A 27476-nucleotide genomic window follows, 5' to 3' on the forward strand; every position below is an offset into this window, starting at 1 on the left:
TCAAATCACAGGTACAAACACCACCGCGTGAGAGCCAAAGGGAAAGCCAGGAGGGAAAGGAGCGAGGTCTGCACACTGCACAGTTTCTACCCTTTTCTTTTTTGCTCTCTCTTTCTCACCTTTTTCTCATCTGTTGTGGTCTTCTGGGAAATTGGTAACTTTTCAGTAAAGGCAAACCCTCACAAACAGATGATTGCAAGCGTAGAGCAATACAACCACACAGAGAGAAATGCAGCACACACACACAAATTTACATAAAGAAAACCATGGCAGAAAGCGCTCTTGAGTGTGTGTAGAGTGCATTTTCATTTAAGGAAAGGAGTGGTGGGGCTGGGGGAGATGTGTTAACCCCCGAAGGTCAATATCCGCACCCCCACAGAAATTTCTATAATTAGCATAATAATAAAATCACCATAGAAATATGTTAGTTTTGCAGTAGATGCATCTCAATCTCAATCAACTGCATCAACCTATGTAGCACTTCCACATCTGGGGTGAAAAGTGACAGAGCTAAAGCGGCGTTTGTCAGACCATGAGATATCCTGAAAAACCGGTCTTCTCACAAAACCATCTATAGCGTCCGAATGGTTTGACCCCTTTATGGAAAGACGAGATCTCTCAAACACGACGGTGTTCTCCGTTTTGATGTACAACCCCCACAAAGGTCTTAGGATTCGTCTGAAGTCGGCACAGCCAACCCTCTCACGAACATTTATATGTCAGTTGTTTTGCTCTAGGACTCCCACAGGCCTCACAAGACTCATCTGAAGGTCCCCCGGTACCAGTTGAAAAAATGGACCAAAAAAAGGGGTTAAATATATATATATATATAGTTTAGGTTTCCTGATCTTACTTATATCTCTCAGATATAGAACAGACACTTCGAACAAACAACATTTTAGATTTTTGGGGGGGAGGGACTATCTGTTGTTGCATGTAGTCAATCTGTTATTCAATAGCACTAAGGACAAATAACATTTTTCATCAACACATTTAAAAAAATATATATTTGTATACTTCAAGGGATCTTATTATTCTAAATAAAATAGCAAAATGATCCTTAGTATGACCTTCTTAAAACTATTCAGTATAGCTTAGTAGACCCTCTACCCAGGCTTAGACAGGGTTTAGACTCTTATGGGTTAAATTGATTCTAATAATTGACTCTGCTTTATTAAACATGTGTGTGTGTGTGTGTGTGTGTGTGTGTGTGTGTGTGTGTGTGTGTGTGTGTGTGTGTGTGTGTGTGTGTGTGTGCATGTGTGTGTCTGCATGTGTAATGATTTTAATTGGACTCTGACAATTACGCCCTGTTCTGTTTTGTTTATTTGAACTCAATAAGGTTTTAATAAAAATACAAATTAGACGGCAAGGTGCCCTCGTCTGTATTACAATAATTGCAGAGATAAGTGAGGTGAAGTGGGTTGCTCTGATGTGACACCTCCTCTTAGGACCATGATACAAATGTCAACCACAGTATCTAGCCGGAAAGGTGATTAACTGATGTAGCATCCCAGCCCCCTATGTCTAGCTCAATACCCCCGTCTTACTTTTGGAGGGAACCCGCAGTTGGGCCTTGACCACGGCCATGGAGTCAGCCTGGACCCTGAGCACGTAGCTGGTAACAGTCTCATAATCCAGAAGTTTAGCCGTGGAGATCACACCTGTCTGGTTATTCACTTGGAATTCACCTGCAACCAACAAGAAAACAAACAATATGAGGAGGTATTGGAAGCACTCTCTGACAGGATCAACATTGGATTAAATTGAGATTTACACCTAAATAGATATAGATCATTTGAGATGGCCATTAACAATAACTGGTAATTTTGCATAGTTTTAGAATGGTCTGGAACTCACCTCTCTGGTAAAAAATAGTTATAAATTGCTGAGGTGTACTCACTTTTGAGGACACAAGCTCAAGTACAGTACCTTCAGAAAGTATTCACACCCCTTGACTTTTTCTCTTATTTAGTTGTTTTACAGTCTGCATTTAAAATGTATTAAATTAAGATGTTTTGTTACATGGCTCTCACAGACCTGTAACTTCTTCTTTAAGACTTTGTACACCACCCGTTGTACCCCACCCGTTACCTGTATTAATGGCACCTGTTTGAACTTGTTATCAGTATAAAAGACACCTGTCCACAACCTCAAACAGTCACACTCCAAACTCCACTATGGCCAAGACCAAAGAGCTGTCAAAGGACACCAGAAACAAAATTGTAGATCTGCACCAGGCTGGGAAGACTGAATCTGCAATGGGTAAGCAGCTTGGTTTGAAGAAATCAACTGTGGGAGCAATTATTAGGAAATGGAAGACATATAAGACCACTGATAATCTCCCTCGATCTGGGGCTCCACGCAAGATCTCCCCCCTTGGGGTCAAAATTATCACAAGAACGGTGAGCAAAAATCCCAGAACCACACGGGGGACCTGGTGAATGACCTGCAGAGAGCTGGGACCAAAGTAACAAAGCCTACCATCAGTAACACACTACGCCGCCAGGGACTCAAATCCTGCAGTGCCAGACGCGTCCCCCTGCTTAAGCAAGTACATGTCCAGGCCCGTCTGAAGTTTGCTATAGAGCATTTGGATGATCCAGATGAAGATTGGGAGAATGTGGCTGGGTCTTTCAGCATGACAATGATCCCAAACACACCGCCCGGGCAATGAAGGAGTGGCTTCGTAAGAAGCATTTCAAGTTCTTAGAGTGGCCTAGCCGGTCTCCAGATCTCAACCCCATAGACCATCTTTGAAGGGAGTTGAAAGTCCGTGTTGCCCAGCAACAACCCCAAAACATCACTGCTCCAGAGGAGATCTGCATGGAGGAATGGGACAAAATACCAGCAACAGTGTGTGAAAACCTTGTGAAGACTTACAGAAAACGTTTGACCTCTGTCATTGCCAACAAAGGGTATATAACATAAGTATTAAGATAAACTTTTGTTATTGACCAAATACTTATTTTCCACCATCATTTGCAAATAAATTCATAAAAAATCTTACCATGTGATTTTCTGGATTTTTTTCCCCCATTTTGTCTGTCATAGTTGAAGTAAGTGTACCTAATAAAAATGCATCTAATTTACTTATTTATGGTCCGATCTTGATGGAACGGTCCACAACACTATACCCTAGACACCCACATGAATGACGCAGACACCAAAGATAAGTCCCTATCTGTTTTATGGGCCTGCTGTAAGCTGCCTGAATGCAGCCAAAATGCAGTCAGAGACCTTCTAGAGCAGCACCACCCCCTCAAGATTCTGAGCCTGCCTGGCAGTGTTAGTCCTGCAAAACCAGAGCCCCCTGATGGGAGAGCATAATATACAAGGAAATTCTCAAAGCTGCTAATGAGAACCTTAATGATCTTGATCTTGTAAATGATCATGTACCTAGCTGGTGGGGATCTTGTACCTAGCCTGTGGGGATGCCTACACCCAAGCAGTGTCAGTGCTGGCAACACTAGCAGCAATAACCCATGGGGAGGGGGTCACACTGACATTCAGAGAGGGGCCATACTATTGTGGCACTAGTGGCACAAAATCAAAGGTCTGACTACACGGAGATGCTTGGGAATATGGTCACAACAGGGGACCATGTGTGGGTGTTTCAGAGGAAGGAGGTATATCTGATCTCTATCACCTCGGACGTGACAATGGTTAATCAAATCTCCCCATTTCTGCTCAGTTTTGCAGGCCTTCTCATACAGCTGCAATTGTATATGCATTCGTGAACAAGGCCTTTCTTGAGTTGGGCTCTGGGATGGTGCAACTGTTGAGCTTCTGAGTCTATGGTTGTTTGTGGGGGAAAGGGGTTGAACGTTTATGAGTGTGTGTGTGTGTGTGTGTGTGTGTGTGTGTGTGTGTGTGTGTGTGTGTGTGTGTGTGTGTGTGTGTGTGTGTGAGTAAAATATGTTAGGGACAACATTGGATGAATCACAATTATTATTTGATAAAATAATATTTTCTTGCCTAAATGTAATGTTTGTAATGGCAATACTGGTAAGCAGTAACAATAAACTGTCTACATTCCTACAAATATGAATAGCTAATTATAGGAAATTAAGATAAACAGGATTTTAATATATATATATATATATATATATATATATATATATATATATATATATATATATATATATATATTATAATTAATAGCTGTATTTAAAACAAATTGAGGTGAGGGAAATGGAAACGCTTTTGGCGTTTGATCTACTGCTGTTCTGTGGGTGGCACTGTGTGCTCTTTTCGAAGGATGGATTCCAGTCTCTCTGGGGCCATGGGATCCGGGGGTTCGGGGGGGGGGGGGTCTGCCATTCATTGGGATGACAACCCAACTCGGCATGAGGAGGGGTTTTAGCAGGTGGAATAGTGGGGACCAATTGGAGGTTTAATTAGTAGCAATGCAAATATTATGGTACAGCTATATAGACACTCAATCTTACGTTACTTTTTAATGGCACGTTTACAAACATGTATTATGATAAATAGAAATGAAACTTGTTTCTCATTATGGTAAGTGATGAAATAAGTATAGCCAGTTATAATTGTAATGGCTTAGCAGATAATAACAAAAGATGGTTAGTATTTACCTGTCTAAAAGAGAAGGAATATAATATCTATTGTTTACAGGAAACTCATTCAACAATTTCAGATGAAGTTTTGTGGAAAAAGGACTGGGGCTGTCAAAATATATTTCTCCCATCGGCAAAGAAATTCAAAAGGGGTGATTATATTAATAGTAACAGTAATTTTGATCCAAATGTGCAAATTGTCCAAACAGATCCTCAAGGTAGATGGAGGATTTTAAATATGTTATTGGACCATAAACAGATATGGCTTATTAACCTATACTGTCCAAATAATGATGATCCAAGATTATTAAAAAAAATATGTGAGAATTTATCAACTCTACAAGCTACATAAGACTCTAGTATTATTGTGTGAGATTATAATATGGTTTTAAAAGAAAACGCTCTGAAATTTGTGTAAATGTGAATTGAATGTCGGAAAATACAGTATAACACAATAGATCTGGTTTAGATAATACAATGATTTTTGTATAAACATAATACATATGTTTTTTCATTTTTATTGTTGTATCATCATCTTTAAAAGACAAAACAAACGTTCAGATAGGATGATGGGGACAATTTCAGTGAAAAAAATAAGAGGGTAAGAGTACTTGTGCAAAGTGTCAGGATGATAACTTCCAAAATGATTGTGCTACATGACATTTATCATGAAGTCACCCAGGTGTCCCACACAAGTAGCCCAAATGTACCCAAGTGGCCAAATTGGTGAAGTTATACATTTTGAATGGAATAACTATATACAAAATACCAAAATGGTATTCTAACACACACCCCCAAAGAATGGAGAAAAAACATGAAAAAAAATATATACATTTACAAAATAACACTTTCAATATTTGGAAGACCCTCAGTCCTCTACACAATATTGTGCTGCTGATGCCATAGCAGTCTCTTTCTGCTGTAAAGCAGAGGGTCACCAAACATGTGGTGCAGGTGATGGGGGACTTCATTTAGCAAAGAACACAGTGACGCCTCCATGCTGTGCCCTTTTGGCCCTGAGGCACATCCATGCCTGCAGAAATAAATTTGGGCAGATGAACATCACTTGTGGCAGGAGCTGGATGAAACCAGCTTCAGTGGGGGATCGACACCTTGGCACTGGGGACTCCCATTCGGAGTCAGTGTCACTGTGAAAGAAAATGTTCAGTTAGAATAGTTTCACATATGAGCCCTGTATCAACTGGTATAATAAACAGATATATATAGAGTACAGGGAACACAAGGTTGAATATATTATTATAGACTTGCTAGATCTACTGTCAATTTATATTATGATATTTCAGCTAGATCTACTGTCTTTAATATATTATGACAGACCAGCTGTATCTACTGTCTCCATTTCCCTTTGGCCATTGTTGTGGGCCTGCCCTCCCCTCAACAGCCTCAAATAGGCTATTTCATTTCACAAAAAAATCATTTATATTATTAATTTTAAACAACGGCATTGGCATAAGAAAAACTTACCAGCCCAAAACGATGTCCTCTCCATTCAAAAAATATTCCTCCAATTGGGAATCTCTAAATGAATCGTCCTCCAACAATCTCTCTCATTTTCCCGATCAATTTCTTCTAAAATTGTGTGTACATCTGTATATCTACACTTAGATTTAGCTTTCCCTGACTTAGTCGCCATACTGATTGATATATAAACAGCTGAAGACGCGCTTTACCAAAACAACGCTGTGTGTAACATGCGTTGCTCCTTCCGGTATGAAACGTCAATGGCAAATTACCCTCTTTACGCCGGAGTTTACTACATGGGTTGGTCTTCCAACACATAAACATTACATATTGCCGTTTACCTCAGCTCATTGGCTATCTACCCAGCTAGATTTCCAGACGATCAGTGGTCATTGGGTTAAAATACAGTCAATCAACAAAACAGTGGTCATATCATTGGTGTACAATGATGTCATTACTTGTTGTCTTCAAATCGGTTTCTTTCAGTCAATACGTCCCGCGAAATACGTCCCGTTGAAATAGTTGTTTTTTATGTGGCTCTATCCTCAGATAATCGCATCGTATTCTTTCGCAGTAAATCCTTTTTTAAATCTGACAACGCAGTTGGATTAGCAAGATTCTAGGCTTTCGAAACATGTGAGACACTTGTATTTTCATGAATGTTTAATGTGACTATTTATGTAGCGATCACCGTATGTTGTCTGGTTCTGTGCGCAGAGAGGTGAAATACCTACAGTTGAAGTCGGAAGTTTACATACACTTAGATTGTAGTTTCAAAATGCCTGAAGGTACCATGTTCATCTGTACAAACAATAGTACGCAAGTATAAACACCATGGGACCACGCAGCCGTCATACTGCTCAGGAAGGAGATGCGTTCTGTCTCCTAGAGATGAACGTACTTAGGTGTGAAAACCCAGAACAGCAGCAAAGACCCTTGTGAAGATGCAGCAGGAAACAGGTATAAAAGTATCTATACCTATAGTAAAACGAGTCCTATATCGACATAACCTGAAAGGCCGCTCAGCAAGGAAGAAGCCACTGCAAAAGAAACAACATAAAAATACTATTATTTTTCAATCTTCAACATCAAAATGCTACCGAATTTGTTTTACTGAAACATTTTACAAAGGATGGAGTCACTCATGATTCACTGAACAATATTTTGAAAGAGGAAGTACTTTAAAACCTCTTGGTGTTAGGGGGCAGTATTTTCATTTTTGAAAAAAAAACGTTCCCGTTTTAAATGGGATATTTTGTCAGGAAAAGATGCTAGAATATGCATATAATTGACAGCTTTGGATAGAAAACACTCTAATGTTTCCAAAACTTTAAAGATATTGTCTGTGAGTATAACAGAACTGATGTTGCATGCGAAAGCCTGAGAAAAATACAATCCGGAAGTGCCCCAGGTTTTGAAAGCACTGCTTTCCAATGACTCCCTATTCAGCTGTGAATGTACCATCAACGAGCTTACGCTTTCTACGTATTCCCCCAGGTGTCTACAGCATTGTGACGTAGTTTTACGCATTTCTGTTGAAGAATAGCCATAGGCGGCCACATTGCGTAAGTGGTCACATGGTGGCTCCGAGAGAGATTCTTGCGTAAAATTCAGAGGTAGCCATTATTCCAATCGGTCCTAGTGAAAACTAAATTGTCCCGACGGATATATTATCGAATAGATATTAGAAAAACACCTTGAGGATGGATTCTAAACATGTTTGCCATGTTTCTGTCGATATTATGGAGCTAATTTGGAATATTTTTCGCCGTTGTGGTGACCGCAATTTCCGGGCAATTTCTCAGCCAAACGTGAAGAACAAACGGAGCTATTTCGCCTACAAAAATAATATTTGGGGAAAAATTAACTTTGGCTGTCTACCTGGGAGTCTCGTGAGTGAAAACATCCGAAGTTCATCAAAGGTAAGCGATTTCATTTGATTGCTTTTCTGATTTCCGTGACAAGTTTGCCTGCTGCTAGCAAGGCATAATGCTATGCTAGGCTATGATAAACTTACACAAATGCTTGTCTAGCGTTGGCTGTAAAGCATATTTAGAAAATCTGAGATGACAGGGTGATTAACAAAAGGCTAAGCTGTGTTCCAATATATTTCACTTGTGATTTTCATGAATAGGAATATTTTCTAGGAAGATTTATGTCCGTTGCGTTATGCTAATTAGTGTCAGATGATGATAACGGTCCCATTCACGGGATGGGCGTCACTACAGGTTAAAACCTATTTGGGATAGGGGGCAGCATTTTCACTTTTGGATAAATAGTGTTCCCAATTTCAACTTCCTGCTACTCATGCCAAGAATATAAGATATGCATATTATTAGTAGATTTGGATAGAAAACACTCTGAAGTTTCTAAAACAGTTTGAATCATGTCTGTGAGTATAACAGAACTTATGTAGCAGGCAAAACCCAGAGGACTAACCATTCAGAATGTCTTTTTTTGAGGTCACTGTCTATTCAATGAGCTTTCATTGTCGAAACTAGATTTTTAAGGCACTTGTTTGCAGTTTCTACCGCTTCCACTGGATGTCATCAGTCTTTGGAAATTGGTTGAGGTTATTCCTTTGTGTAATGAAGAAGTATGGCCATCTTGGATCAGGGTAACGTTATGTGTACTGTTGGAGAATTGCGCAAGACTAAAAAAGTAGCACTTTTTGAAAACAGATAGACCTGTCTTCAATTTGATCGATTATTAACGTTTTAAAATACCTAAAGTTGTATTACAAAGGTAGTTTGAAATGTTTTGGCAATGTTTACACGTAATTTTTGAGATATTTTGTAGTGACGTTGCGCAAATTGGAAGCAGTTTTTTTCTGGATCAAACACACCAAATAAATTGACATTTTGGATATATATCGATGGAATGAATCAAACAAAAGGACCATTTGTGATGTTTATGGGACATATTGGAGTGCCAACAAAAGAAGCTCGTCAAAGGTAAGGCATGATTTATATTTTATTTATGCGTTTTGTGTGGTGCCTGCAGGGTTGAAATATGCTATTCTCTCTTTGTTTACTGTTGTGCTACCATCAGATAATAGCTTCTTATGCTTTCGCCGAAAAGCATTTTTGAAATCTGACATATTGGCTGGATTTACAACGAGTGTAGGCTGGATTTACAACGAGTGTAGCTTTAATTTGGTATCTTACATGTGTGATTTAATGAAAGTTTGAATTTATAGTATTTTATTTTATTTTGGCCCACTGCATTTTCCCTGGCAATTGGCCAAGTGGGACATTTGCGTCCCACCTATCCCAGAGAGGTTTTAAGCATATGTTTTTGTTTCAGTCTCCTCCATCTCCACTAACCGAAGCTAATTGTATGGATTTTTTTCCTATTAAGTATGTAAAATTCTCATATGTTCAGAAAGACTCATGTGTAGGCCAAATTACATAAGAGGAACTTCTTGATGCAATTAAAGCCTTTAAGTCCAGTAAAACTCCAGGTCTGGATGGCATATCAGTGGAAGTATACCAAACTTTTTTTTATTTACTCAGGGGACCATTATTAGCATGTTTTAACTTTGAAAAGGCTTTTGATAAATTACGACTGGAGTTTATATATACATATATATTTCCATTTTGGAGAATCTCTTATAAAATGGATTCAAGTTATGTATAGTAACCCTAGGTGTAAAATTAAAAAATAATGGCTACATCTCAGAAAGTTTTAAACTGTCAAGAGGAGTAAAACAAGATTGTCCACTATCGTCATATCTATTCATTATATCGAACTGTTAGCTGTTAAAATTAGATCCAACAATAATATTAATGTATTATAAATCCCTGGCTTAAAAACAAAGGTGACATTGTACATTGATAATTCATGTTTTCTTTTAAATCCACAATTAGAATCCACAGCCTCATAGAGGATCTAGATACTTTTTCTAACCTCTCCGGATTAAAACCAAAATATGATGTATTGGATCAATACATTTTTTTACATTCTTTACATTACCCTGAAGTTTACCAATAAAATGGTCTGACATAGATGTGGACATGCTCGGTATACATAGCCACAAAGGGTTGCAGTCTGTTTTCGAATGGGTGGCCCGTAATAAACTGGCCCTGAACATCTCTAAAATAAAGAGCATTGTACAAAGCATTCCCTAAATTCTAGACCTCAGCTGAATCTGGTAATGAATGGTGTGGCTGTTGAACAATTTGAGGAGACTAACTTGGTGTTACTTTAGATTGTAAACTGTCATGGTCAAAACATATAGATTCAATGGTTGTAAAGATGGGAGAGGTCTATCATCCATCCATGGAGCCTCAACAGGTGCATGTTTATCAATAATTGGAAGATGCAATAAATTCATCAAGGGCAGTGTCTGCATGCTCATTATTAATCACATGAGACCAGAAATATTTTTAACATCATCCACATGAGAGTCACAGCAAAATATTTTGCATGATCTTTTATACAATATTTTAGGACCAGTTTTGGAACTTTGGCTTTCCTAGATCACTGCTTCCAATGGGTACCGATACAGCTTTAGAACAAAGTTCTACAATATTAGTAAACATGTGATCAATACATGGACTCACTCTGTGTCCAATAATAGTGTTTAACATGATTTTTGAATGACTACCTCATCTCTATACCCCACACATACAATTAGCTGTATGGTCACTCAGGCGAGCGGTGAATTTCAAACACAGATTCAACCACAAACACCAGGGATGTTTTCCAATGCCTCTCAAAGAAGGGCACCTATTGGTAGATGGGTAAAAGTAGTTGTTGTATTTGGCGCATGTGACCAATAACATTTGATTTGATTTGAAGCACAAAGTGATTTTATTATTTTGTGACACAAATAAAGTGGTCTTGTTTCAATTATATGAAATTCTGTAGTATTTTTTCATGTTGAGAGACTTAAATCCGGCTGAGAATATCACAGTGAGATGACACCACAACTGTTGGATTTGCCAGACTGACGCCTGTTTACCAGGCTGGGCTCCATCACTCAGAGGTAGAGCAAATTTACTATTTTTCTGGTTAGGTCAGAAAATGTGACACATCACTCTTTGCAAATGTGGGGTCTGAAATCTGACAGTTCAAGTCAGCTCCACTGACAGAATGGTAACGGAGAGCACACCAATTGGGTTTCCTGGCACTATAAGGCACAGGTCTCTACAAAGTTCACAGAGCGCTTTGTACACCAAAATGTCAGTTGGACCACTCAAAGCTCCCCTTATAGGAGACATAACATCTGAGAGGTAAAAAATTAAATATTTTGTCTGCCAACCACAAAAATGATAACCTCTTGTTTTTAAAAAACTTTTTGCACCCAGCTGCTGTACTGTAGTTGCACACTCTGTTTAAGAGTTACATTTAATTAGTTCCAGATGCTCAAGTTTAAAGCACACATTTGGGACATTCCCAAGTCAATGCATTAATCAGGAGTAGACTGTGTATCACACATTAATAAAGACTATCGCACATTGACTTCACCGACATGGAAATAGACTGTGATAAAATAAAACTTCCACTGTGGTCTCAGCCACCTGTTCTCCCTTCCCTGAGAAGCACTCTTCATGGCTGCTACTTCAGGAGAGTAGAAATCACTGGCCTTCATAATTGGCAGCCGCTCATCTCTCCTCTGTACCTCCCTCCTTTGATATTTAGACTGGAGCTAACCATTTGCACGTCTCCACTCCTGATTTCCCTGGATGCAATTGTAACACAAGTAAAGTGCATCCAATTTTTGTAGAATGGATTGTACATTATTCAATAGATTGTATGTTATTGCAATAATTTAATAAACAGAAATATGACGTTTTCCTATTTTGGTGAGTGTTTCTTCTATCTTATGGCAACAGGGGGTAATGACTTACCACCTTCGTTTCCTCCCACGATGGAGTAGAAGATGGTCTGGTTGATGGCGGCTGCCAGGATGCTGCCCACCGGTCTGCCTACTGGGGACAGCTCACTGACAGGAGCAAACCTGCAGACAGAAACAGAGACAGAGATGGAGCGGACATGACTAAATATCCCTGGACACTTTACCACTGAGAACTTCCACTGAGACAAACAATTGTGAAAAAAAAATGTTACAATATGCTCCTTCCCACCACATTCAGCAGACACACTGTTGAATACTGCACATACACAACTTGCACTAAACAAAACCATATTCACACTTTTACAAGTTTCTACAATAGCAATTAGCACTTTATTTAAACTTGACAAGTTCCAGCGCACATTAAGTCTGTGTCTTCAAGCAAAAATTTTGACATCTTTTAAAAACACTTAAAATAAGGGCTGTGTTTACGTGTAGGCTGTTGTTTTGATACCCATGTAAATCTCTCTTGGACAAGTTGACTTTTATCAATATGTTTGCTGTATTTACCCTCCCAAAAGGAAATGATAATTAGCTGCTAATGTGGCTATCATAAAGATCTACAAATGCCATGATGCTCTGGATGAAACTGCTGAATAGAGGCAAAGCTAAGAATTCTCTGCCATCTCAGACCACCCTCGAAACCAAACAAGGGTGGTCTATGGTGATACTGTACACGGGGTGGGCTGAGAGTGGCTGAGAGGTGGGATTAAAGAGTTTATATTTGGCAATGTATTATTGTTATGTGATTTCTGTATATAAAAGTACGATGTATATAAAATATGTATATGGAAAATGTATGTATACAGTATGTAGCATAAAATATATGTTTCATCGGAAGATGGAGGGTGGTGGATGGGTTCATTAGAAATAAAATAAAACCATTCTGGATTAACCTTTTCATATGTGAGTTCCTAATATCTCTAACGGTGTGATGTCAGAATGCACTCACTGTTCCAAAATGTGATTGCTATGCAATAGTTAACCCCCGCTGCCCTCAAACCGAATTACTACAGGCTGTTTTTCAACTTGTCAAATTCAAATTATTTTCTACATTTTATTTTCTAACAACAGTTTGAATTGAGGTGTGTTCTCCCTGCTCATTCATTCATATAGAAGTAGCCCATTTCACTTCTGAGGACAATTTATGATTGAGGCTTTACTGAACACACTTCCTTTCTTTGTTGAGAGCCAAAGCAATTCACCAGTGTTTTCGCAGATCAAGTATGCAGACATTTGCGCAGTCTTGCACAAACTTTTCCCCCCTGGCATATTTTCTGGCTGGTCCAAGAATTGCCTTAATTGTTGTTTTCCTTTCAAATAATAACTTTGACTTGTGTGCGTTCCTATCAAAGTAAGTGCCTTATTTTCTGTACAGTTGTTGCTCAACTAAACATAGAATAAGGCTGTAATGTAACAAAACGTGGAAAAAGTCTGAATACTTTCCAAATGCACTGCAATCTAAAAGTGAATATCAGGTGCCTTAGATGTGTCTGTGTATATAAGAGACAATAACATCTTTAGAGACAGAATATCAAGGGTCATTTTAATACAGTATGTACAGAAATCAAAACATTTCCAGTGAGACAACATACTGTAACTTCCTGTGTACTCATGCAAAGCATGGACATAACATGGTGAACATTAGGTTCTGACATTGAGCAACTTCCAGTATCACATCAGTAAGCAAGCAAGGGTGAATAAATTACAGTACCAATTCACAACTGGGCTCTTGCTGTCTAAGCCTTTCACACCCTTTTGCTATAATTACAGACCCTCCACTTTATGCTCACTTATGATTCAATCCGATTTAAGTGTGCTCTTTTTAGATTGTTTAACAGTGATACCCGAGACAGACTTGGCAAAGACCAACAGACTAAATGACAAGCCATTTAACTTGTTATGGCTGCAATTCCAATATCGGGATAAGTGTCATCAACAACCGCTGAATAGCATAGCGCTACATTCAATAAATATTACTACAAATATTTATATTCATGAAATCACAAGTGCAATATAGGAAAACACAGCTTAGCCTTTTGTTAATCCACCTGTCGTGTCAGATTTTGAAATTATGCTTTTCACCGAAAGCAATCCAAGCGTTTGTGTAAGTTTATCGATCGCACGACAAAACATTAAGTACACTTAGCATCAGGAAGCTTGGTCACGAAAATCAGAAAAGCAATCAAATTAATCGTTTACCTTTGATGATCTTCGGATGTTTTCACTCACGAGACTCCCAGTTATAGAACAAATGTTCCGTTTGTTCCATAAAGATTATTTTTATACCCATAATACCTCAGTTTGTTTGTTGCGTTATGTTCAGAAATCCACAGGAAAGAGCGGTCACGACAACGCAGACGAAAATTCAAAATATTTTCCATAATGTCCACAGAAACATGTCAAACGTTTTTTGTAATCAATCCTTTGGTTGTTTTAAAAATATATAATCGATAATATATCAACCGCAAATGTCTTTTACAGTAGGAGAGGGGAAAATAATGGCTGTCCAAACTCTGTTGTGCGAGCAAAACTCATGTGACCACTTGACGCGATGTTATCGTTCTGGCTCATTTTTCAAATTAAAAGCCTGAAACTATGTCTGAAGACTGGTGACACCTTGAGGAAGCGATAGGAAAAGGAATCTGGTTCATATCCCTTTAAATCCAGCAAAGGGAGGCTATGGAACATGGAATTTTCAAAATAGAAGCCACTTCCCGTTTAGATTTTCCTCAGGGTTTCGCTGCAATATCAGTTCTGTTATACTCACAGACAATATTTGGACAGTTTTGGAAACTTTAGAGTGTTTTCTATCCAATACTAATAATAATATGCATATATTAGCAACTGAGACTGAGGAGCTGGACAGTTTACAATGGGCACCTTTTCATCCAAGCTACCCAATACTGCCCCTGCAGCCATAAAAAGTTAAATGTTATGGAAGCTAATGAGGTGCTGCTGTGTGGTAATTGCTCTGGGACTTGTTAGAATATAAACAAATATAAGTGCCCCTGGAAAAGTAGCAAGGCTATGGTTGGGCTAGGTTAGCATGTCTGTAACTCTAGTTAAGGCTAATACTATACAACGCTACTGTGTAGGCCTACCTCTGGCGCTGTGGCCCATTGATTAGACCACGTCGGCCAGCATCTACACTGCCATTGAACTCTGTTTTGTAGGTGAATTAACATTCACCAGAGAACAAATTGGACAAGCTCCCTTCAAGACTATCTTATCAATGGGACCTGAAGAACTAGTATCCTATGTTTTTCCGTGTTGAGGCTGAATCAGGATATGGATAACATTCCATACATCTTCAAGATCAGAGGGCAGCCAATGCTGGCACTAAGACAGCATTCAACGAGCTGTGTCGGGCCATAAGCAAACAAGAAAATGTACATCCAGACGCGGCGCTTCCATTGGAAGGTGATATTAATGCAGGGAAACTGAAATTAATTTGACCTCATTTTTACCAGCATGTCACCTTTGCAACTAGAGGAAACAAAATGCACCTAGATCACCTTTACACCACACATCTTTACACCACACACAGAAACACATACAAGGCTCTCCCTCACCCTCCCTTAGGCAAATCTGACCATAAGACTTTATCCTCCTGAACCCTGCTTACAAGAAAAAACTCAAATAAGAAGTACCAGTGACACACTCAATACAGAAGTGGTCAGATGAAGCGGATTCTAAGCTACAGGACTTTTTCGCCAGCACAGACTGGAATATGTTCCGGGATTCATCCGATAACATTGAGTTCACCCCATCAGTCACCGGCTTTATTAATACGTGCATTGACGACGTTGTCTCCAGAGTACATATCCCAAACAAAAGCCATGAGCTGCCACTTTCAAGGAGCGGGACACTAATCCAGACATTTATAAGTTATCCCGCTTTGACCTCGGATGACATCCAAAGCCCCACCTTATCTCAATGAACTGGTCACCATAGCAGCACCCACCCGTAGCACGCACTCCAGCAGGTATCTTTCACTGGTCACCCCCAAAGTCAACTCCTGCTTTGGCCGCCTTTCCTTCCAGCTCTCTGCTGCCAGTGACTGGAACAAATTGCTGAAGCTGGAGACTGCAGCTTACCGATCCTTGCACCTGTCCATAGCCCATCTGTAAATAGCCCACCCAACTATCTCATCCCTATGATTTTTTTTTCTTTTCTTCTGCTTTGCACCCCAGTATCTCTACTTGCACATTCATTTTCTACATATCTATCACTCCAGTGTTTAATTGCTAAATTGCAATTATTTCGCCGCTGTGGCCAATTTATTACCTTACCTCCCTAATCTTACTACATTTGCACACACTGTATATAGACTTTTCTATTGTTATTGACTGTTTATCCCATGTGTAACTCTGTGTTGTTTGTGTCGCACTGCTTTGCTCTATCTTGGCCAGTTCGCAGTTGTAAATGACGACTTGTTCTCAACTGGCCTACTTGGTTAAATGAAGGTGGGGGAAAAAAAACATCCAATGAGCCATCAAACATGCAAAGCATCAATACAGGACTAAGATTGAATCCTACTACACCAGCTTTGATGCTTGTCGGATGTGGCATGGCGTGCAAACTATCAGGGATTACAAAGGGAAATTCAGCCATGAGTTGCCAGCCTCCCAGACGAGGTAAATGTCTTCTATGCTCGTTTTGAGGCAAGCAACACTGAACCATGCATTAGAGAACCAGCAGACCGAACAACTGTGTGATCGCACTCTCCATAGCCAATTTGAGTAAGACATTTAAACAGGTTAATATTCAGATGGATTATCAGGATGCGTACTCAGAGCATGCACTGACCAGCTGGTGGGTGTCTTCACTGACACCCAAGATCAGCGTCAACTCACCATCAGTACGACCAAGAATATGTTTTTCGCGATGCGGATCCTGTGTTCTGCCTTACAACCAGTGTAACGGAGTGGATTACATGCAGCGACCCAAAAAAACTACTCAGAAAAAGAGGGAAACGAAGCGGTCTTCTGGTCAGACTCCGGAGACGGGCACATCGTGCACCACTCCCTAGCATTCTTCTTGCCAATGTCCAGTCTCCAGTCTCTCAAGGTTGATGAAATCCGAGCAAGGGTAGCATTCCAGAGGGACATCAGAGACTGTAACGTTCTCTGCTTCACGGAAACATGGCTAACTGGAGAGACGCATCCGAAGCGGTGCAGCCAGCGGGTTTCTCCACGCATCGCGCCGACAGAAACGAACATCTTTCTGGTAAGAAGAGGGGCGGGGGCGTATGCCTTATGGCCAACGTGACATGGTGTGATGAAAGAAACATACAGGAACTCAAATCCTTCTGTTCACCTGATTTAGAATTCCACAATCAAATGTAGACCGCATTATCTACCAAGAGAATTCTCTTCGATTATAATCACAGCCGTATATATACCCCCCCAAGCAGACACATCGATGGCTCTGAACGAACTTTATTTAACTCTCTGCAAACTGGAAACGATTTATCCGGAGGCTGCATTCATTGTAGCTGGGGATTTTAACAAGGCTAATCTGAAAACAAGACTCCCTAAATTTTATCAGCATATCGATTGCGCAACCAGGGGTGGAAAGACCCTGGATCATTGTTACTCTAACTTCCGCGACGCATATAAGGCCCTGCCCCGCCCCCCTTTCGGAAAAGCTGACCACGACTCCATTTTGTTGATCCCTGCCTACAGACAGAAACTAAAACAAGAAGCTCCCACGCTGAGGTCTGTCCAACGCTGGTCCGACCAAGCTGACTCCACACTCCAAGACTGCTTCCATCACGTGGACTGGGAGATGTTTCGTATTGCGTCAGATAACAACATTGACGAATACGCTGATTCGGTGTGCGAGTTCATTAGAACGTGCGTTGAAGATGTCGTTCCCATAGCAACGATTAAAACATTCCCTAACCAGAAACCGTGGATTGATGGCAGCATTCGTGTGGAACTGAAGGCGCGAACCACTGCTTTTAATCAGGGCAAAGTGTCTGGTGATTTGATTTGACATTTTCAACCTCTTCCTGACCCCGTCTGTAATACCTACATCTTTCAAGCAGACCACCGTAGTCCCTGTGCCCAAGAACACCAAGGTATCCTGTCTAAATGAAACCGTAGCACTCACATCTGTAGCCATGAAATGCTTTGACACTATCATCCCAGACACCCTGGACCAGTTCGTATAGTGTCCCAACAGATCCACATACAGTATGACACAATTTATATTGCACTATACACAGCCTTCTCCCACCGGAATAAGATAAATGCCTATGCGAGAAAGCTGCTTATTGACTACAGCTCAGCGTTCAATACCATAGTGCCCTCCAGGTGGGGACACTCCCTGTTAACCCATGACTGCATGCAGTACATGACACCAACACCATCATTACATTTTCTGATGACACGACGGTGCTGGGCCTGATCACCAACGACTATGAGACCGCCTATAGAGAGCAGGTCAGCGACCTGGCAGTGTGGTGCCAGGACAACAACCTCTCCCTCAACGTCAGCAAGACAAATGATTTGATTGTGGACTATAGGAAACAGAGGGATGAGCAGTGGGATGTAGTGGAGCGGATTGAGAGCTTCAAGTTCCTTGGTTTCCACATCACTAAGGAATCACCATGGTCTACCAAACCAACACAGTCATGAAGAATGTATGACAATGCCTCTTCCCCATCAGGAGGCTGAAAAGATTTAGCATGTGCCCTCATTTCCTCAAAAAGTACATACAATACAGCTGCACACTTGAGAGCATCTTGACTGGCTGCATCACCACTTGGTATGGAAACTGCTTGTCATCCGACCGCAAGGCACTACAGTGGGTAGAGCATACGGCCCAGTACATCACTAAAGCCGAGCCTCCTGCAATCCAGGACCTCTATACCAAGAGGTATCAGAGAAAGGCTCCAAACAATTGTCAGAGATTCAAACCACCCGACTATTGTCTCTGCTACAGCACGGCAAGCATTACCAATACATCAAGTCTGGAAGGTATAAGACCATCAAATAGTTAACCAAATAGCGACCCAGTCTATCTGCATTAACTTCTTGGTGATAGGGGGGCAGTATTGAGTAGCTTGGATGAATAAGGTGCCCAGAGTAAACTGCCTGCTACTCTGTCCCAGATGCTAATATATGCATATTAGTAGTAGTATTAGATAGAAAATACTCTGAAGTTTCTAAAACTGTTTGATTGCTGTCTCAGTATAACAGAACTCATATGGCAGGCGAAAACCTGAGACAAATCCAACCCGGAAATGGGAAATCTGAGGTTTCATTTAAGTGATTGCCTATCCAATATGCTGTGTCTATGGGGACAGATTGCACTTCCCAAGGCTTCCAGCAGATGTCAACAGTCTTTAGAAAGTTATTTGAGACTTCTATTGTGGAAGGGTGTCGAATAACAGCTGTTTCAACAAGTGGACTAGGATGAGGCCAATCAGTATACTGTGCAGTCACGCAGGTGCGCCATTACTTCTTTTACCTCTAATGAATACGTTATTGTCCGGTTGTAATATTATTGAAGATTTATTATAAAAAGACCCGAAGGATTGATTGTAAACATCATTTGACATGTTTCTACAAACTGTAATGGAACTCTTGACTTTTCGTCTGGATTTTGCACTCGCGCATTGTGCCTTTGGAATAGTGATCTAAACGCGCGAACAAAACAGAGGTATTTGGACACAAATATGGACGTAATCGAACAAAGCAAACATGTTGTGGGAGTCCTGGGAGTGCATTCCGATGAAGATCAGTAAAGGTAGGTGAACATTTATAATGCTATTTATGACTGTTGTTGACTCCACAATTTGGCAGGTAACTGTATGGCTTGCTTTTGTGGCTGAATGCTGTTCTCAGATTATTAAATATTGTGCTTTTGCCGTAAAGCTTTTTTGAAATCTGACACAGCGGTTGCATTAAGAACAATTTTATCTTTAATTCTATGTAAAACATGTATATTTCATCAAAGTTAATGATGAGTATTTCTGTTATTTGATGTGGCTTTCTGCAATTTCTCTGGATGTTTTGGAGGCATTTCTGAACATGGCGCCAATGTAAACTGAGGTTATTGGATATAAATATGAACTTGATCGAACAAAACATACATGTATTGTGTAACATTGAGTCCTGGGAGTGTCATCTGATGAAGATCGTCAAAGGTTAGTGATTAATTTTATCTATATTTCTGCTTTTTGTGACACCTCTCTTTGGTTGGAAAATGGCTGAATGCTTTCTGTGACTAGTTGCTGACCTAACATAATGAATGATATGTTCTGCTTTCGCCGAAAAGCCTTTTTGAAATCGGACACTGTGGTTGGATTAACGAGAAGTCTATCTTTTTAAATGGTGTAAAGTACTTATATGGTTGAGGAATTTTAAATATGAGATTTCTGTTGTTTGCCAACAAAGGGTATATAACAAAGTATTGAGATAAACTTTTGTTATTGACCAAATACTTATTTTCCACCATAATTTGCAAATAAATTCATAAAAAATCCTACAATGTGATTTTCTGGATTGTTTTTCTCATTTTGTCTGTCATAGTTGAAGTGTACCTATGATGAAAATTACAGGCCTCTCTCATATTTTAAGTGGGAGAACTTGCACAATTGGTGGCTGACTAAATACTTTTTTGCCCCACTGTATGTGGTCGAGTGTGGAGCGAGGAGCAGAGCGTAATTTGAGCAGATTAAAAATATTGTGTCTGCCTTCTCACTCCAATTGCGCTCTGATACTACTCAACCACAAATTCTGGGCATGCTCTGCCTCATATTTGTCTGTTCCTTGACTGTTGCTTAAAGACATATCCAAGCTAGAGATCTCTATCCCTTATATCAGGAATATATGTACCCGCTCAGAGAAACAAGCCCTTAAATCATCCACGCAGTGGACAAGGGAGGAGCTGCTCTAGGATCAGCTTTATCCATTCAAATCTTACCTTAAGTACAATTATAGAGATATTACCACCTGTGGCTGCAAATATTGAGGCGGATTATTCTAATGCTTATCCAATAAAAAAATCACTAAATCACTGATATTGGCACATCATTGCACACATAAGACATCATATATTGGGATCATCATATATTGGGATAAAATTACAGACAAGTAGAAAAATGTAACTCAAGTGATTGAACATTAAATGTATTTCAATATGATTCAAGTAGGCTTATAGCCTATTGTTTATATTTCAATGCAGTCATCTTGGTTTTCATTTGAAACTACTTTTTTATGCACCACTTGTTTGTATCAATTGCAAAGACATTTATATTTTTCGTCAGTTTCAGATTAACTATATTATCCCGCCAGGGGGTAATTCATTTGGGCATGTGCTTAACCCTCTTAAGTATCGGACCCTTTTAAAAACATGTTTTAGCCTAAAATGACATACACAAATCTAATTGCCTGTAGTTCAGGGCCTGAACAGTGGGTTAACTGCCTTAATCAGGGGTAGAAGAACATATTTTGAATTTGGCAGCTCTGGGATTTGAACTAGCAACCTTTCAGTTACTGGCCCATCACACTAACCTCAAGGTTACCTGCCACCCCATTTGGCTCTGAATGCCACACTGTCCCATCTCAAAGTAAGTGTCCAGTGGCAGTCTCACTTTTAAAAGTTCCTATACCCAAATCATGTTGTTGAGTCCTATACTTGCATTTGTGGCCAAAGCAGACATTTGTGAAAATCCCACTTTAAACTTCTATCTCAAACAGACATGATTGCTATTTCCTCATAGAGGACGATGTCATCATTCTGAGGAGGATGAACAGGCCAATCAGCAGACTACTCGCATTAATATTTTTAATGACCGGTATACGCTCACACCAAAGCTGATTTTTAAAACATACTGTACTTATTACATTTTTTTTTAATTAGAAGGAAAACTATTTAACTTATATTGTAATTAATTATAAGTCACACCTCAGAAATCTGAAAACACTGGGCAGTTACTTAAAGTATGTAGTCCCACACAACACATGACGTCACATCACAGATATTTCACTGGATAATTGAACACATATGGGGAGGCGCCTCTCTGTCAAATGTATGGATACTTTGACTAGCTGTGCTATGGGACAGACAAGGCTTTTTGTCCTAACCTGCCTGCGGTGCCTTGTAGACAGACAGGTGCAGTCCTCCATGGCTGATGACATAATTATCTACCATGCACACATTTATACACACACACGGATAATATTGAAAGATAATATAGTTGGCTATAGCGCCAGAGTCTAAATGCTAAGTACAGAAACATACAAAGGTTTTTCTAAAGGTTTGTCTGTGGTAACATTGAACTTCTGTGGACAGCATGATATGAGTTACCTCTGCTACTTAGCACCTGTATATGACTGATGTGATGCCTGTCTGCTTTGCAGGGCGAGGTGAATGTCAGACCTAACTATGCTGAGTTCAAGGCTCAGGCCAGCGCTTCAAGTCTCCAGGTACAAATAAAGTCATACATTATGTATGGACATGGATTATCCTTTACTGTGAATGTTTGTGTAGCCTACTATGTGTGTTTTTGTTTGCAGTGATGTAAAGTACTACTTATTAAGTAGATTTTTGGGGTATCTGTACTTTCTTTAATATTTATATTTTTGAGAACTTTTCCTTTTCCTTCACTACATTCCTAAAGAAAATATTGTAATTTTGACCAAATACATTTCCCTGAAAACCCAAAGTTTTCGTTACATTTTGAATGCTTAGCAGAAGAGGACAATAGTCAAATTTTCGAACTTATCAAGATAACACATGGTCATCCCTACTGCCTCTGGCTTGGCTGACTAATTAAATACAAATGCATCTTTTGTAAATAATCTCTGCGTGTTGGAGTGTGAACCTGGCTATTCGTAAATTTTAAAAACAAGAAAATGTTGCTGTCTACTTTGCTTAATAAAAGGAATTAAGTGATTTATACTGTTAGGTTCTAATTCTCAGAGTAAAAAATGCAACGGATACTATGAAAGCTTAACCAACTTTAATTCTTCCCAGAGGATCAATACAGCTGCATTAGACAAAAACATTTTCACACAAGCATATATACCACAATTTAGATCCACTCCTCCTTCTCTCCAGCCCTTACATATTTTATGGTTCGACAGGAAGACAAAGTGATGAGGTAATAAACTGTTCCTTCTCCCTTGAGGTGATCTGACTTGACCTCAACCCCCTTGATGCCTAATCCAAAGTTCTCCACCCTTATCACCTACAGAAATCCTGTGACTGCCTTCCCCTCTACTCAGTACATTCCAAAGCCATCTGGCTCCTACAAATAACCATTAACTTCTGATGTAAAAACCAGTTTCTATCACTCCTCATATAATATAGTATTACTCCTGATGTAACACGTCTCTAGTATAACAATGTGTGTGTAAAATAAAATAAAATACTTTATAAAATAAAATACATGTATGTTTGAGGAATTTTAATTATGAGATTTCTGTTGTTTTGAATTTGGAGCCCTGCACTTTCACTGGCTGTTGTCATATTGATCCCGTTAACAGGATCGCAGCCATAAGAAGTTTTTAAAGGATACATTCCCAGCCTACAGCTCTCAACCCTCAGCTCATGGTAAATGCTGGAGGAAGATAAGCAGAAGGCCTAAGGGAAAGATGCTTATGCTGAAGGTCTGCTACAACGGGCCAGTAAAGTAAAGTAGCCTCCCTCTGTATTGTACAGTCGGGATTCACAGGATTGCCAGGGCTTAGAAAAAGCTTACTCCTCCTCTCCTGCAGTCAGACAAAATAAATATTCATTGAAGTCCCTGGTACCCAGTGGTAAAGACTTCCCACAGTGATGTGTTTGTGAGTTCCATCTAAAAAAAAGCCATTCATTGTGATAAATTAACCTTTCGAACAGGTTTAAAATTATTCTTGAAATAGGCCCTAGTTTATATTTGCCTATTAGTTGGTTTACTTGTATCTAAATGGAATATACAGCACATTCATAAAGTATTTAGACCCCATTTACATAAATATTCAGACACTTTGCTATGAGACTCGGAATTGAGCTCAGGTCTACTGCAGCACATTAAGCCTTAGCTTGTGTCATTGAAATTCTGAGCACAAAATTGTTTGTTTGTAATACTGCATCTAGCATTAATTACAGAAGCCTTACATCACCATGCTTTACCATAGGGATAGTATTGGCCAGGTAATGAGCGGTGTCTGGTTTCCTCCAGACGTGATGCTTCGCATTCTGGCCAAAGTGTTCAATCTTGGTTTCATCAGACCAGAGAATCTTGTTTCTCATGGTCTGAAAGTCCTTTAGGTGCCTTTTGGCAAATTCCCAGCAGGCTGTCATGTGCTTTTTCTTAAAATAAAGTGGTGATCCTAACTGACTTAAGGCAGGGAATTTTTACCAGGATTAAATGTCAGGATTTGTGAAAAACTGAGTTTAAATGTATTTGGTGTATGTAAACTTCTGACTTCAACTGTATACAGTGCAATTGTATTTCAAATGATTGCATATACTGTAGTCTTTTAAATTTTTACTTAGTTTTCTGAAATTTCAGAAAAAGCTGTTGCGCAGCAACTCACTGCCTTCCTGAAGACAAACAATGTATTCAAAATGCTTCAGTCTGGTTTTAGACCCCATCATAGCACTGAGACTGCACTTGTGAAGGTGGTAAATTACCTTTTCATGGAATCAGACAGGGGCTCTGCATCTGTCATTGTGCTCCTAGACCTTAGTGCTGCTTTTGATACCATCGATCACCACATTCTTTTGGAGAGATTGGAAACCCAAATTGGTCTACACAGACAAGTTCTGGCCTAAACTAAACGTGCTAGCAAAAGTAACTAATTGGACACTAGTAATGGACTTTATGGAACAAAACAACGATTTATTGGGGAACTAGGATTCCTTTCACTGCAGTCTGATGAAAGATCATCAAAGGTAAGGGAATATTTATGATGTAATTTCGTATTTCTGTTGACTCCAACATGGCGGAGAAATATATTTACGTCTGAGCGCAGTCTCAGATTATTGCATGGTATGCTTTTTTCGTTAACGTTTTTAAAAAATTCTGACACAGCGGTTGCATTAAGAACCAGTGTATCTTTAATGATATGTAAAACATGTATCTTTCGTCAAGGTTCATGATGAGTATTTCTGTTATCTGACGTAGCTCTCTGTAATTACTCCAGATATTTTGGAGGCATTTCTGAACATGGCGCCAATGTAAACCGAGATTTGTGGATATAAATATGCATATTATCGAACAAAACATAAATGTATTGTGTAACATGATGTCATATGAGTGTCATCTGATGAAGATTATCAAAGGTTAGTGATACATTTTATCTCTAATTCTGCTTTTGTGACTATCTTTGGCTGGGAAAAATGCATGTGTGTTTTTTTGGATATGCTGGTGATCTAACCTAAATATATGTTGTGTTTTCGCTGTAAAACATTTTTAAAATCTGACACGATGGGTAGATTAACAAGATGTTTATCTTTCATTTGCTGTATTGGACTTGTTAATGTGTGAATGCAAAATATTTCCCAAAAATATTTTAGAATTTCCCGCACTGCCTTTTCAGCCGAATGTTGGGGGGGGGTTCCGTTAGACATGTTAACAAAGTCAGACCGCTGTGTTGATGGGCAGGTCTGTCTCACTGTCTTGTGTGTTCTGTGGTAGGATTGAATGAAGCACATTCACCCCAGCTTTGTATTCTGTGTTAGTAGGCAAGTCAGCATTGTCGAAATCAAAACCCAACCCTCAAGTAAGTCATGACGAACTCGCTTACATGAGACTGACAAAATCATTATATTTACACTTTATTGTGAAATTTGACAATAGAATGTTCCTGACTAATATCGACACCACATAGGAGGTTTTCTATCAGAGAATTTGTTTATTGGCTTCTGTTGCGCTTCCAAACTGCAAAATGTTCTGTCCGCCCCATGGCACAATGTGTAGAATTGCATGAAATGTGTTTTTTTAACTGCAACATTTTCTCTACGTCCCATAGCAAAATGCGTAGAATTGGAGGAAATTCACTTTAAAACTTTTTATCTTTCCGCCACCAAGAGGGGGACCACTAAAATGTTTTAGTGTTAGTGTGTGTGGGTGTGCGTGCATGTGTGCATGTGTTTGTTTGTGTTACCTGTACTCCTCCTCAGTGAAGATGGGGATCCTGGAGGGCTGGAGAACAGTGATCTCCACCAGGGTCCGGTTCTCCTTCACTAGCTCTCCATCGTCAAAGGCTATCACCACCAACTGAGAACACACATAAGCACATGCATTACGAATTCGCCATCTATTCTGCATGTATGTAGGGCATGAAAACTAATATTAGGAGAGATTGGAAAGGAGACAAAAAGGTCTGGGAACCAAGCTTCAACCCACCCAGAGAGCGTGTATGAATCTATCGATCCAACATTCTTGAGCGAGAGCGAGAGAGCGAGAGCGAGAGCGAGAGCGAGAGCGAGAGCGAGAGCGAGAGCGAGAGCGAGAGCGAGAGCGAGAGCGAGAGCGAGAGCGAGAGCGAGAGCGAGAGCGAGAGCGAGAGCGAGAGCGAGAGCGAGAGCGAGAGAGAGAGAGAGAGAGAGAGAGAGAGAGAGAGAGAGAGAGAGAGCGAGAGCGAGAGCGAGAGTTAGCGAGAGCGAGAGCGAGAGAGAGAGAGAGAGCGAGAGACTTATTAGGAGCTAATATCACTCAGCACCTGCTCCTAGCGCTTACTGCTAAGGTTACCTCCACATACAATCAGATTAACTTCTGTGGGAGTGTATGTATGAATTGTATCATTTCAGGAACTTAATATGCAGGTACATCGTGGTTTAGTCACAAGTGGAGTCTGTATAATAGCCTGAAGAATAAAAAGGGTTGGTATACAGAAGATAAAAGACCAAGTCCATATTATGGCAAGAACAGTTCAAATAAGCAAAGAGAAACGACAGTCCATCATTACTTTAAGACATGAAGGTCACTCAATCCGGAAAATGTCAAGAACTTTGAAGGTTTCTTCAAGTGCAGTCACAAAAACCATCAAGTGCTATAATGAAAATGCCTCTCATGAGGACCGCCACAGGAAAAGAATACCCAGAGTTACCTTTGCTGCAAAGGATAAGTTCATGAGTGCCCAGAGTAAACTGTCTGCTACTCAGGCCCAAAAGCTAGAATATGCATATAATTAGTAGATGTGGATAGAAAACACTCTGAAGTTTTTAAGACTGTTTGAATTATGTCTGTGAGTATAACAGAACTCATATGGCAGGCAAAAACCTGAGAAACAAATCCAACCAGGAAGTGGGAAATCTGAGGTTTGTAGGTTTTCAAGTCTTTGCCTAACCAATATACAGTGTCTATGGGGTCATATTGCACTTTCCAAGGCTTCCACTAGATGTCAACAATATTTAGAACCTTGTTTCAGGCTTCTACTGTGAAGGGGGAGAGAATAAGAGCTGTTTGAGTCAGAGGTCTAGCAGAATGTCATGTCAGGTGCGCGGCCGTGAGAGTTAGCTGCATTCTGTTGTGGAATTATCAAAATTAGTTGAGTAACATAGATAAGATGTGTTATTTTCATGATATACTTATGAGTTATTTG

General features: G+C 39.8%; 1 protein-coding gene across 1 annotated transcript in view; it reads right to left on the bottom strand.

The window, feature by feature from the left end:
• The window catches only part of LOC109898852 (protocadherin-15), a 207684-nt gene that overhangs the window by 39464 nt on the left and 140744 nt on the right, over nt 1–27476 (bottom strand). Inside the window, exons 21-23 of the mRNA XM_031835700.1 lie at nt 26037–26149; nt 11918–12027; nt 1551–1691 (exon numbers count right to left, since the gene is read on the bottom strand). Of these exons, the coding sequence (XP_031691560.1) occupies nt 1551–1691; nt 11918–12027; nt 26037–26149 (364 nt within the window). The remainder of the gene's footprint in view (nt 1–1550; nt 1692–11917; nt 12028–26036; nt 26150–27476) is intronic.

Source organism: Oncorhynchus kisutch, linkage group LG11 (genome assembly GCF_002021735.2).
Source record: "Oncorhynchus kisutch isolate 150728-3 linkage group LG11, Okis_V2, whole genome shotgun sequence".
In the NCBI taxonomy this organism is placed as follows: Eukaryota; Metazoa; Chordata; class Actinopteri; order Salmoniformes; family Salmonidae; genus Oncorhynchus; species Oncorhynchus kisutch.